Genomic DNA, 14,603 nt, shown 5'->3' with positions numbered 1-14,603 from the left:
AGCGATTGTAAAAAAACTAAGACAGAAGCTTATACTATACTAAATACAACACATTATTTAGGATGATTAAGACAGAAGCTTATACTATACTAAATACAACACATTATTTAGGATGATTAAGACTGAAGCTTATACTATACTAAATACAACACATTATTTAGGATGATTAAGACAGAAGCTTATACTATACTAAATACAACACATTATTTGAACAGTGCAGTGTAGTTTCACATAACTATTTTAAAACTATTTTCTAAATAGTGTGCCTTCAATGGGATTCAACCTCACACCCTAACGTTCTTGAATGTTCCATAGTTACCTACTAGTATGCTTAGCTACCAGTCAGTTTTAATTACATGTACAAAATCCTAACTAGGTGTATAAGTACGATAACCAGTAAAGGTCGATGTTTGAAAGCAGGTTCATGAAAGAAAGCACCGGAACCTGTAGGAAATTAATGGGATCTCGCAAAATCAGCGAAATCTGTTGGATCTCGCATTTTTTTGCAACACACGGTTTGAAAAAGCACATGCTCAAACGAAGCTTCGGACGTCACTGATGATGTAATGCTGATAAAGTGATACACGCATCGGAACACTGCTTTTGAAGTTAGCTGCTTGGCGATTGCGACTCATGCCTCGGAACTCCACTATTAAAAACGTAACTTCACTACTTCAGGGACCCTCAGCTGTTCCAGCGCTAGCACACCTGGTTCACCCTCTCAATAATAACACCTATGGAATATTAACAACACAATATTGCTAACCCTGTATTATTCTTCAAAAAGGTTATTTGTATAACATTTGAGATTGAGGAAAGATCATTACAGAACCATTCCATATAAAGGTTCCATAAAGAACCATTAAAAAAGGTACCATAATGCAGCAAAAACTGTTGGAACCACAACAACCCTTTTTGGTGCTATATATTGTATTTTTTAATAGTTCTTTATAGAACCTTAGGAAAGGGTTCTATGTAGCACAAACAAGACAGGGTGGACAGTGGGCTGAAAGGGCAGGGTGGACTGTGGGCTGAAAGGGGAGGGTGGACTGAAAGGGGAGGGTGGACTGAAAGGGGAGGGTGGACTGTGGGCTGAAAGATGAGGGTGGACTGTGGACTGAAAGGGGAGGGTGGACTGAAAGGGGAGGGTGGGCTGAAAGGGAAGGGTGGACTGTGGGCTGAAAGGGAAGGGTGGACTGTGGGCTGAAAGGGAAGGGTGGACTGTGGGCTGAAAGGGGAGGGTGGACTATGGACTGAAAGGGGAGGGTGGACTGAAAGGGGAGGGTGGACTGTGGGCTGAAAGGGGAGGGTGGACTGTGGACTGAAAGGGAAGGGTGGACTGTGGGCTGAAAGGGCAGGGTGGACTGTGGGCTGAAAGGGCAGGGTGGACTGTGGGCTGAAAGGATAGGGTGGAATGTGGACTGAAAGGGGAGGGTGGGCTGAAAGGGGAGGGTGGACTGTGGGCTGAAAGGGGAGGGTGGACTGTGGACTGAATGGGGAGGGTGGACTGTGGACTGAATGGGGAGGGTGGACTGTGGGCTGAAAGGGAAGGGTGGACTGTGGGCTGAAAGGGGAGGGTGGACTGTGGGGGCGAAAGGGAAGGGTGGACTGTGGGGTTTACAATCAATGTAAAGTGGATGAAATGACTGATTATTGCTCGCTGATCTACATGGCATGTGAATGATACTTGGAAAGAAAGGTGCTATCTACAACCTAAAGGGGTTATTTTGAGAACCCTTTGAAGAACCCTGTTGGAGAACCCTATCCTATGAGGACACCCGAAGAACCCTGTTGGAATCCTTTTTTGTGTAGAGAGAGACTGTCCTCCCAGCACAACAACAGAGAGAGACTGTCCTCCCAGCACAACAACAGAGAGAGACTGTCCTCCCAGCACAACAACAGAAAGAGACTGTCCTCCCAGCACAACAACAGAGACTGTCCTCCCAGCACAACAAGAGAGACTGTCCTCCCAGCACAACAACAGAGACTGTCCTCCCAGCACAACAACAGAGAGAGACTGTCCTCCCAGCACAACAACAGAGAGAGAGACTGTCCTCCCAGAACAACAGAGAGAGACTGTCCTCCCAGAACAAAAACAGAGAGAGACTGTCCTCCCAGCACAACAACAGAGAGAGCTGTCCTCCCAGCACAACAACAGAGAGAGACTGTCCTCCCAGCACAACAACAGAGAGAGACTGTCCTCCCAGAACAACAACAGAGAGAGACTGTCCTCCCAGCACAACAACAGAGAGAGACTGTCCTCCCAGCACAACAGAGAGAGACTGTACTCCTAGAGGCAATGTAGACATATGTTTACCATGCCAATAAAGCCCTTAAATTGGAGAGAGAGAGAAAGAGAGAGAGAGAAAGAGAGGCAGAGAGACAGACCATGGCAAGTAACAGATGGGGTTGGTTCGGTCCAGTTAATCGTTAGTAATGATAGAGATACAGTAGAAGTTCACCCTGGCAACCAGAGGGCAATACAAACACACATACTCCCACACACAGAAATGTGCAGCCACATACACAAACAATGATTTGACCTCAGAAACACAAACAGGTACTGTAGAATTAGTATCTAATCAAACAAACACAAGCCCAGGTTTCTAGATGAGATTAGAACCCACGGTACTGGGACAGATAAGGAAGCATCCCTGCTGTACCTTGGTGTGTGTGTGTGAGGGTAGTGACATTGTCACAATGAAACAGAATAGATGTTAATTTGTGTAAACCCCATGGGGATAGACAGACAGAGAGGAAGGAGGGAAGAGATTCTGTCTTCTCTTGAGAGCCAGGTCTGCCTACGGCGGCCTTTCTCAATAGTAAGGCTCACTGAGTCTGTACATAGTCAAAGCTTTCCTTAATTTTGTGTCAGTCCCAGTGGTCAGGTGTACTCTCTGTTAAGGGCCAAATAGCATTCTAGTTTGCTCTGTTTTTTTGGTAAATTCTTTCCAATGTGTCAAGCAATTATCTTTTTGTTTTCTCATGATTTGGTTGGGTCTAATTGTGTTGCTGTCCTGGGGCTCTGTGGGGTGTGTTTGTGTTTGTGAACAGAGCCCCAGGACCAGCTCTCTCAAATTGAATTGAATTGAATTAAGGGATTTATTGGCATGGGAAACATATGTTAACATTGCCAAAGCAAGTGAAGTAGATAATAAACAAAGTGAAATAAACAATAAAAATGTACAGTAAAAACTGTGTTTACTGTAAATGTACAGCAAAAGCTCACAGAAGTTCCAAAAGAATAAAGACATTTCAAATGTCATATTACGTCTATATACGATATACAAATGGTTAAAGTACAAAAGGGAAAATAAACAAGCATAAATATAGGTTGTATTTACAATGGTGTTTGTTCACTGGTTGACCTTTTCTTGTGGCAACAGGTCACAAATCTTGCTGCTGTGATGGCACACTGTGGTATTTCACCCAGTAGATATGGGAGTTTATCAAAATCGAGTTTGTTTTCGAATTCTTTGTGGATCTGTGTAATCTGAGGGAAATATGTGTCTCTAACATGGTCATACATTGGGCAGGAGGTTAGGAAGTGCAGCTCAGTTTCCACCTCATTCTGGGGGCAGTGTGCACATAGTCTGTCTTCTCTTGAGAGCCAGGTCTGCCTACTGCAGCCTTTCTCAATAGCAAGGCTCACTGAGTCTGTACATAGTCAAAGCTTTCCTTAAGTTTGGGTCAGTCACAGTGGTCAGGTATTCTGCCACTGCGTACTCCAAATATTCTAGTTTGCTCTGTTTTTTGTTAATTCTTTCGAATGTGTCGAGTAATTATCTTTTTGTTTTCTCATGATTTGGTTGGGTCTAATTGTGTTGCTGTCCTTGGGGCTCTGTGGGGTGTGTTTGTGTTTGTGAACAGAGCCCCAGGACCAGCTTGCTTAGGGGACTCTTCTCCAGGTTCATCTTTCTGTAGGTGATGGCTTTGTTATGGAAGGTCCGGGAATCGCTTCCTTCTCTCTCTCTCAAGAGAGTGCATTATAGCATAGTTATATATTCGTTCTCTCCCTCCCCTCCCCCTCTCTCAGATATGCACGGGACATTCATGGTGTTGCTTCCTCTCAGCATGATCATCATGGTTGTTGGGGGACTAATGGGGTTCATCGGCCTGCTGGCCAGAGCTTACCTACTACTGCTGATGACTGGTGTACTGTTACTACTGGGAGGTAAGCACCCTTTACCCTATACCCTATACCCTTTACCCTACACCTTATACCCTACACCTTTTACCCTACACCCACACCCTATACCTTATACCCTATATCCCCTTGGGGCGGCAGGGTAGCCTAGTGGTTAGAGTGTTGGACTAGTAACCGAAAGGTTGCAAGATCGAATCCCCGAGCTGACAAGGTACAAATCTGTTGTTCTGCTCCTGAACAAGGCAGTTAACCCACTAGGCCGTCATTGAAAATAAGAATTTGTTCTTAACTTTAAGGTAAAAAATAATAATACACAATACACCCTTACTTCCAGAGCTTCCAGAATGAATATGCACTGGTGTACTGGGAGGTAAGCACCCTATACAAGCCCCACCACCAAACCACCACAGTCTATAGACTATACCGACCACTTTCCACTCTAATTTATATTCAAAGTACACTAAATATAAATGCAATAATTTCAACAATGTTACTGAGTTACAGTTCATATGAGGACATCAGTCAACTGAAATAAATTAATTAGCTCCTAATTAATCTATGGATTTCACATGACTTAGACTACAGGTATTTACTTATTTTACCTTTATTTAACGACAGATTTTTACCTTGTCAGCTCGGGGATTTGATCTAGCAACCTTTCAGTTACTGGCCAAACACTCTAACCAGTAGGCTACCTGCAGCCCCTACACTCTAACCACTAGGCTACCTGCCGCCCCTACACTCTAACCACTAGGCTACCTGCCGCCCCTACACTCTAACCACTAGGCTACCTGCAGCCCCTACACTCTAACCACTAGGCTACCTGCCGCCCCTACACTCTAACCACTAGGCTACCTGCCGCCCCTACACTCTAACCACTAGGCTACCTGCCGCCCCTACACTCTAACCACTAGGCTACCTGCCGCCCCTACACTCTAACCACTAGGCTACCTGCCGCCCCAACACTCTAACCACTAGGCTACCTGCCGCCCCTACACTCTAACCACTAGGCTACCTGCCGCCCCTACACTCTAACCACTAGGCTACCTGCCGCCCCTACACTCTAACCACTAGGGTACCTGCCGCCCCTACACTCTAACCACTAGGCTACCTGCCGCCCCTACACTCTAACCACTAGGCTACCTGCCGCCCCTACACTCTAACCACTAGGCTACCTGCCGCCCCACACTCTAACCACTAGGCTACCTGCCGCCCCTACACTCTAACCACTAGGCTACCTGCCGCCCCTACACTCTAACCACTAGGCTACCTGCCGCCCCTACACTCTAACCACTAGACTACCTGCTGCCCCTACACTCTAACCACTAGACTACCTGCCACCCCTACACTCTAACCACTAGGCTACCTGCCGTTCCAGGTATGCAGCTGTTGGTCACAGCTACCTTAAAAATCTAAAAATCACCATTTGTCTCATGCAGCACGACAAATCTCCTTTGCATATATTTGATCAGGCTGTTGACTGTGGCCTGTGGAATGGCACTGAATGGCACGACAATGGGCCTCAGGATCACGTCACGGTATAACGGTATGGCCATTGTTTGGTGTCCGTAACTTATGCCTGCCCAGCCATAACCCCACTCTGTTCACAATGTTGACATCAGCGAACTGCTCGCCCACACAACGCCATGCACGTGGTCTGCGGTTGTGAGGTAGAAACATTTCTGGGATCTTTTATTTCAGCTCATGAAACATGGGATCAACACTTTACATGTTGTGCTTATAATGTTGTTCAGTGTAGTTCAGAGGTTGTTTATACAGAAAATGGGTATGAGACCCATATAAACTGTATTTATAATTATATCACAATATTTTAGGTTGACAATAATTCTATTACATAATGTCTGATACATCACGTCTTACTATTTTCCTGCATAGTAAAATCAGGATGATGCCTCTACTGCCATTCATTCCAATTAGAATGGGTTTTGGATTTCTCCCTGACCAAGATGGCTGCCATTTTCACCCCATTCTGGAACTTTGAGGCATAACTTTATGACATATCCCCTGTAGTAATTTAATAGAATCTATATGGGCACACCTCGTCATCGGGCTGATGACAGTTGGTCTGACACCAGTGCTGCAGAGTGGAGAACATTTATTTTCACTAATCAAGCACACACACACACACACACACACACACACACACACACACACACACACACACACACACACACACACACACACACACACACACACACACACACACACACACACACACACACACACACGAACGGATGAAAAGACATGCGGAGTATGTCCCATACATCAAATCAAATCAAATGTATTTATATAGCCCTTCTTACATCAGCTGATATCACAAAGTGCTGTACAGAAACCCAGCCTAAAACCCCAAACAGCAAGCAATGCAGGTGTCGAAGCACGGTGGCTAGGAAAAACTCCCTAGAAAGACCAAAACCTAGCAAGAAACCTAGAGAGGAACCAGGCTATGAGGGGTGGCCAGTCCTCATCTGGCTGTGCTGGGTGGAGATTATAACAGCACATGGCCTAGATGTTCAAATGTTCATAAATGACCAGCATTGTCAAATAATAATAATCATAGTAGTTGTCGAGGGTGCAACAAGTCAGTAACACAAGAGTAAGTGTCAGTTGGCTTTTTCATAGCCGATCTTTGAGAGTATCTCTACCGCTTCTGCTGTCTCTAGAGAGTTGAAAACAGCAGGTCTGGGACAGGTAGCACGTCCGGTGAATAGGTCAGGGTTCCAGCAGGTCTGGGACAACAGGTCTGGGACAGGTAACACGTCCGGTGAACAGATCAGGGTTCCATATCTGCAGAACAGTTGGAACTGGAGCAGCAGCATGGCCAGGTGAACTGGGGACAGCAAGGAGTCATCAAGCCAGGTAGTCCTGAGGCATGGTCCTAGGGCTCAGGTCCTCCGAGAGAGAGAAAGAAAGAAAGAGAAAGAGAGAATTAGAGAGAGCATATTTAAATTCACACAGGACACCGGAAAAGACAACAGAAATACTCCAGATGTGAAAGACTGACCCTAGCCCCCCGACACATAAACTACTGCAGCATAAATACTGGAGGCTGAGACAGGAGGGGTCAGGAGACACTGTGGCCCCATCCGATGAAACCCCTGGACAGGGCCAAACAGGTAGGATATAACCCCACCCACTTTGCCAAAGCACAGCCTCCACACCACTGGAGGGATATCTCCAACCACCAACATACCATCCCGGGACAAGGCCGAATATAGCCCACAAAGATCTCCGCCATGGCACAGCCCAAGGGGGGGCGCCAACCCAGACAGGAAGACCACGTCAGTGACTCAACCCACTCAAGTGACGCACCCCTCCCAGGGACGGCATGGAAGAACACCAGCAAGCCAGTGACTCAGCCCCCGTAATAGGGGTAGAGGCAGAGAATCCCAGTGGAAAGAGGGGAAACCAGCCAGGCAGAGACAGCAAGGGCGGTTCGTTGCTCCAGCCTTTCCGTTCAACTTCACACCCCTGGGCCAGACTACACTTAATCATAGGACCTACTGAAGAGATATGTCTTCAGTAAAGACTTAAAGGTTGAGACTGAGTCTGCGTCTCTCACATGGGTAGGCAGACTATTCCATAAAAATGGAGCTCTATAGGAGAAAGCCCTGCCTCCAGCTGTTTGCTTAGAAATTCTAGGAACAATTAGGAGGCCCGCGTCTTGTGACCGTAGCGTACGTGTAGGTATGTATGGCAGGACCAAATCGGAAAGATAGGTAGGAGCAAGCCCATGTAATGCTTTGTAGGTTAGCAGTAAAACCTTGAAATCAGCCCTTGCCTTAACAGGAAGCCATACATAGGGTTGTGACGTTTATGGAATCATGGGTAATGATTAATTGTCATGCAAATACACACCGTTATTGTCATATTTGTCGTTTTTTGTAATCCCATCACAATCCCTCTTTGACAATGATCGGCAACACTTTACTTTACTTAACACGTTATGACATGGTCATAAACATGTCATAACCATGTCATAACAACTAACATAACTTAAGTCCGTTGTTATTGTAATGAATTTCTTTACAGTCATGCTTTTCTCCCAATCATATTTTAAATAACTTGCAGGAAATACACTTTATGACACTGTCATGAAACATTATGACCGTCCTGTGTCACTTTACTTGGACTAAGAAAATACACTTTATGACACTGTCATGAAGCATTATGACCGTCCTGTGTCACTTTACTTGGACTAAGAAAATACACTTTATGACACTGTCATGAAACATAATGACCATCATAATCATACAAGCCAGGCCTATCACGTACATGCCTTGCTCCTGCATTCATCCCAGTCATCAGCAACAGAACATTGATATGTGCATGTCTGACATCAATTTGTTCACAATTACAATGATCATTTAATATGGTAAATTTCAGAAAATGTTATATACTGTAACAAACATACTGTTGACAAGTAGGCTATGGTGTAATTGAATGTTTTACCTTGTGTGGTAGGTTTTGTGGGTGTTGACACGCTTATATAGGTGTTATAACCAGCCATAAAATGTAACATATGTCACAACAGGTTTAAATATATGAAAGTGTTATGACCATATTGTGACAGGTTAAGTCAAGTTATGTCAGCTGTTATATATGACATGGTTATGACCGTTATCACGTGTTATGACGCTGGGTGTCAAGTAAAGTGTTAGCAAATGATCTGACATACTTTGGTTCACACCGGTCTCAAAAACAAATGGTTTTGGAAACGATGTGCACCTGGTGCCTCACTACAGAAATGTACAGAACGCCCCAAGGTATGTTCATTATGGCATTAGTAGCATTTGGATTGCAAACTGGAAACTGCATATCCTGAGGCAGTATTTATTGTAGCTGGGGACTTTAATAAAGGAAATATGAGGAAAATGCTACAGAAATTCTATCAACATGTCTCCTGTGGTACACGCGCAACATGGACCCTGAATCATTGCTATTCTCCCTTCCTGATACGGCTACAAGGCCCTCCCCCGCCCTCGCTTTGGCAAATCAGATCACGCCTCCATTCTGCTCCTCCCCACCTATAGGCAGAAAGTTAAGCAGGAAGCACCCATGGTAAGGACTGTTCAACATTGGTCTGACCAATCAGAATCTATGCTTTAAGATTGTTTTGGTCACACGGACTGGGAAATGTTGCTGGTCGCTTCTGAGAATAGTACCGACGTATACATTGACTCGGTGAATGGGTTAATGAGGAAGTGCATGGAGGACGTTGTTCTCACTGTGACGATTAGAACTTGACAACAAAAGTGTGCGAAGGGTGGCTACTTTGAAGAATCTCAAATATAAAATACATTTTGATTTGTTTAACACTTTTTTGGTTACTACATGATTCCATATGTTATTTGATCGTTTTGATGTCTTCACTATTATTCTACAATGTAGAAAATGGTAAAAATAAAGAAAAACCCTTGAATGAGTAGGTGTGTCCAAAATGTTGACTGGTACTGTATACACACATTATATATGTATACTGTACATACACTGGGGCCAGTTTATTAGGTACACCCATCTAGTACTGGGTTGGACCCCCCTTTGCCTCCAGAAAAGCCTGAATTATCCACGGCATTGACCTAACGTATGCCTGTAAAACATTCCTCACACCATTACACCATCACCACCAGCCTGTACCGTTGACACCAGGGAGGATGGGGCCATGGACTCATGCTGCTTACGCCAAATCCTGACTCTGCCATCAGCCTGTACTGTTGACACCAGGTAGGATGGGGCCATGGACTAATGCTGCTTACGCCAAATCCTGACTGCCATCAGCCTGTACTGTTGACACCAGGCAGGATGGGGCCATGGACTCATGCTGCTTACGCCAAATCCCGACTGCCATCAGCCTGTACTGTTGACACCAGGTAGGATGGGGCCATGGACTCATGCTGCTTACACCAAATCCTGACTCTGCTATCAGCCTGTACTGTTGACACCAGGCAGGATGGGACCATGGACTCATGCTGCTTACGCCAAATCCTGACTCTGCCATCAGCCTGTACTGTTGACACCAGGCAGGATGGGGCCATGGACTCATGCTGCTTACACCAAATCCTGACTCTGCCACCAGCCTGTACTGTTGACACCAGGCAGGATGGGGTCATGGACTCATGCTGCTTACGCCAAATCCTGACTCTGCCATCAGCCTGTACTGTTGACACCAGGCAGGATGGGGCCATGGACTCATGCTGCTTACGCCAAATCCTGACTCTGCCATCAGCCTGTACTGTTGACACCAGGCAGGATGGGGCCATGGACTCATGCTGCTTACGCCAAATCCTGACTCTGCCATCAGACTGTACTGTTGACACCAGGCAGGATGGGGCCATGGACTCATGCTGCTTACGCCAAATCCTGACTCTGCCATCAGACTGTACTGTTGACACCAGGCAGGATGGAGCCATGGACTCATGCTGCTTACGCCAAATCTTGACTGCCATCAACATGACACAACAGGAGCCGAGATCGTCCGACCAGGATTCATCCGCTCCTCAATTGTTCAGTGTTGGTGATCGCGTGACACTGGAGCCACTTCTTGGTTTTAGTTGATAAGACTGGAACCCGGTGTGGTTGTCTGCTGCAACAGCCAGTCCGTGACAAGGACTGACTAGATGTGTTTTCCCGACATGCCGTTCTGCACACCACTGTTGTACTGCGCCGTTATTTGTCTGTTTACCTGTTAGCTCGCACCATTCTTGCCATTCTCCTTTGACCTCTCATCAACTAGCTGTTTTTACCCACAGAACTGTCGCTGACTTGGTGTGGTGGTTAATTTCTGTAGTAATCAAATTAGGAGAGACTAACTTATCACACAAGTCAGCGTTATAATTCAACTAAATCTTTATTGACTTATTCATAAGGGAACAGGTTAATACAACACATACAAGGTGAATCGATTGAGTGCTGGAATAATACAGAGACAGGGTTTATATAGAAACCCAAGAACTGCTTAGTCATGGTTGGTTCCACCCCTCCCTAGCAGATCAAGGCATCGAAAGCTTCCTTGTTTTCTTCTTGTGGCCAGGTGTATCGGGTCACAGCGGACAAACAAATGATAACGGCAGTTACGTTTTACTCCCTTCTCTACCAAGCTAGCCCCCACAGCTGTGCCCTTGGAAGATAGTAAAGGAACAGGATAGGCTGAAGAACTGTGGTCACTTCTCAGAGGTTCTTTGTCATAATGCCGTGTGACCAGGTTACTCAGAAGCAAAGATACATTGAAACAATACAGGCCTATCTGTTCCTCAAGCTGATCTCTATCCCATGTCCTTGACTACACACCTAGACCAGCTGCGGGGAGTGAAAGATGAACCCTCCTTTCTCAGAAGCATAGCATTGGCACTAAAGAAAAGTCCCTACTATTGTTAAGCATATTAATTGTTAACTATTAATATTAAACAAATCAGGTAAATATGTGATTTTTCTCTCACACTGTAACGGTCGTCGTGGTGGATGGACCAAGGCGCAGTGGGTTGAGTGCTCATGTTCACTTTATTAGAACACTTAAGAACAAAACAAGAAAAACAAAACGAACGACAAACAGTCGTGCAGGCAACACACAGCTATGCAATGAACAACCTCCCACAAAACCCCATGAAAAACAAACTCCTAATTATAGGACCCTCAATCAGAGGCAACGATAACCAGCTGCCTCCAATTGAAGGTCCAACCCCAATTACCTAAACATAGAACTACAACAAACTAGACAGAACCTAGAAATAACCTAACATAGACCTAACATAAACTGTACCTAGACTAACAAAACCCCGAACCACATAAACCAAACACCCCTCTACCTAAACACATAGCCCAAACCACATAAAACAAATACCCCCTGCCACGTCCTGACCAAACTACAATAACAAATAACCCCTATACTGGTCAGGACGTGACACACTGGATGTTTTTTGTTTGTATAAACCATTGTAGGTAGCAACCATTAACTCTAGAAACTGTCGTGTGTGAAAACCTCAGGAGGCCGTCCGTTTCTGAGATAACTGGAACCGGCGCACCCGGCACTGATGATCATACCACGCTCAGTGGCTCAGGTCACTCGTTTTGCCCATTATAACGTTCAATTGAACAGTAACTGAATGCCTCAATGCCTGTCTGCCTGCTTTATATAGCAAGCCACGGCCACATGACTCACTGTCTGTAGGAGCAATCCTTTTTCATGAACGGGGGGGGGCTTGTACCTAATAAACTGTACCTAAAAACATTTATTCCTGTCTCTGACATTGCTCATTCTGATATTTCTTAATTTCCTGTATTACGTGTGTATTGTTTTGTATTGCTAGATATTACTACACTGTTGGAGCTAGAAACACAAGCATTTCTCTGCACCTGTGATAACATCTGCAAATATGTGTATTGTGACCAATAAACTTCGATTTGGGATTTGATTTGATGACCTTTGGGCCAGAACAATGTGATGATTTTTCCCTTTCCACCTGTGTCTCCCTAGTGGTCAGTATGTGTCTCCCTAGTGGTCAGTATGTGTCTCCCTAGTGGTCAGTATGTGTCTCCCTAGTGGTCAGTATGTGTCTCCCTAGTGGTCAGTATGTGTCTCCCTAGTGGTCACTATGTCCCTGTATCTTCCTAGTGGTCAGTATGTGTCTCCCTAGTGGTCAGTATGTGTCTTCCTAGTGGTCACTATGTGTCTCCCTAGTGGTCACTATGTCCCTGTATCTCCCTAGTGGTCAGTATGTCCCTGTCATTTCGTATTTTATCAGTAAACACACCTTTTCTCCTTTCCCCCATTTCTCTCCTTTCTTCCTCCCTCCCCTTCCTATGTCCCTCCCTCCCGCCAGCTCTGTCGTCACTCACAGGGGTGAGTGTGTACATGGCCTACTCTGCTGCAGTCTTCCAGGAGGCTCTGTGTCTGGCTGAGCAGATGGGGGTCAATATGGAGGGGGTCCAGATCCTGTTTGGCTGGTCCCTGGTCCTGGCCTGGATCTCTAGTGGAACGGAGCTATTCACCTCCGCCGGCTTCCTGCTGGTCTGCAGAACCATCACTACACAGAGACAGGATCTGAAATTATGAGACAGGGAGGGGGAGAGAGAGGGAGGGGGGAGAGAGCAGTAGAGAGAGAGAGGGAGGAGGAAAGAGAGAGCGGGAGAGAGAGGGGGAGAGAGAGGGAGGAGGAGAGAGAGGTAGGGGGATGGAGGGAGAAAAAAATACAACATGTTTTCATGAATTTTTACAATATAGCCAATTTTAACTTTGCAGCTGGCCTATCTAAGGGAAAAATCACTCAGTTCTGCCTCCAGGACAAGACTCATGACAATAAACATCGACCTGCATCCTTGATGCATTTCAACTCTGTCCTCTCTCGTCTTGACATATCCATTTGATTGGTTAAGACACAAGGTGTACCTGGAGAGAAGGCGTGCTCATGTAACCGGGAAAAGATCACACAGTTAAAGGGGACAATCTGTGATTGCTACATCCATCTTCTAGAAACTTTCAGTGGTGGTGTGAATGCATTGTTGATGTTTGAACTGCAGATTGCCCCTTTAAGTGTACTTGTATGGAGGAGAGATGTCTTGATGTAGCCAGGAAGGAAATACACGTCCCTGCACCGCCTTACGTGGCTCCTAGTCAAATTCCACATCACCTACAAGAAAACTACACCTCACAGCATCATCCTTCCTCCGCTGCTTGGTCCGTTGTTGGTGGGTAATTCTGTAATGGCCGTCGTCAGAATTAGACCAAGGTGCAGCAGAGGATGTGTTCATCATTAGAATTTTAATTAAAAAAACAAGAGAAGACTACAAAAATGAACAAAAACGACAGCAAACAGTTCTGTTAGGAGAATACTCAAAACAGAAACAATTACCCACAAAACCCAAAGGAAAAACATGCTCCTTATGTGTGACTCCCAATCAGCAACAACGAGCTTCAGCTGTGCCTGATTGGGAGCCACACACGGCCCAAAACAAAGAAATACAAAAACATAGAGAAAGGAACATAGAACGCCCACCCAATGTAACACCCTGGCCTAACCAAAATAAATAACAAAAACCACCTCTCTATGGCCAGGGCGTTACAGAAAGATACCACGAGCAGGTCAGACCAGACCTCTTAATTATATATTTTGTCATGAAATGTGCTCGCGCGTCACTTTCGGATAGGGACCTGAACGCACGAACAAAACGGAGCTATTTCAATATAACTATGGATTATTTCGAACCAAAACAACATTTGTTGTTGAAATAGAAGTCCTGGGAGTGCATTCTGACGAAGAACAGCAAAGGTAATCCAATTTTTCTTATAGTAAATCTGAGTTTGGTGAGGGCCAAACTTGGTGGGTGTCAAATTAGCTAGCCGTAATGGCCGGGCTATCTACTCAGAATATTGCAAAATGTGCTTTCGCAGAAAAGCTATTTTAAAATCTGACACCGCGATTGCATAAAGGAGTTCTGTATC

At 45.3% G+C, this 14,603-nt stretch overlaps 1 protein-coding gene across 2 annotated transcripts in view; it reads left to right on the top strand.

The window, feature by feature from the left end:
* tmem114 (transmembrane protein 114) overlaps positions 1-14,017 on the top strand; it is a 38,100-nt gene extending 24,083 nt beyond the window's left edge. For both annotated transcript variants that reach the window (XM_045719678.1, XM_045719677.1), the window contains 2 exons: positions 4,037-4,174; positions 12,985-14,017. In XM_045719678.1, coding sequence (XP_045575634.1) covers positions 4,037-4,174; positions 12,985-13,217 — 371 coding nt within the window. In that variant the 3' untranslated portion in view covers positions 13,218-14,017. The remainder of the gene's footprint in view (positions 1-4,036; positions 4,175-12,984) is intronic.
* The last annotated feature ends 586 nt before the right edge of the window (positions 14,018-14,603 follow it).

This window comes from Salmo salar, chromosome ssa06 (assembly GCF_905237065.1).
Source record: "Salmo salar chromosome ssa06, Ssal_v3.1, whole genome shotgun sequence".
NCBI classification, from domain to species: domain Eukaryota; kingdom Metazoa; phylum Chordata; class Actinopteri; order Salmoniformes; family Salmonidae; genus Salmo; species Salmo salar.
This window is presented reverse-complemented; position numbering and strand designations above follow the sequence as displayed.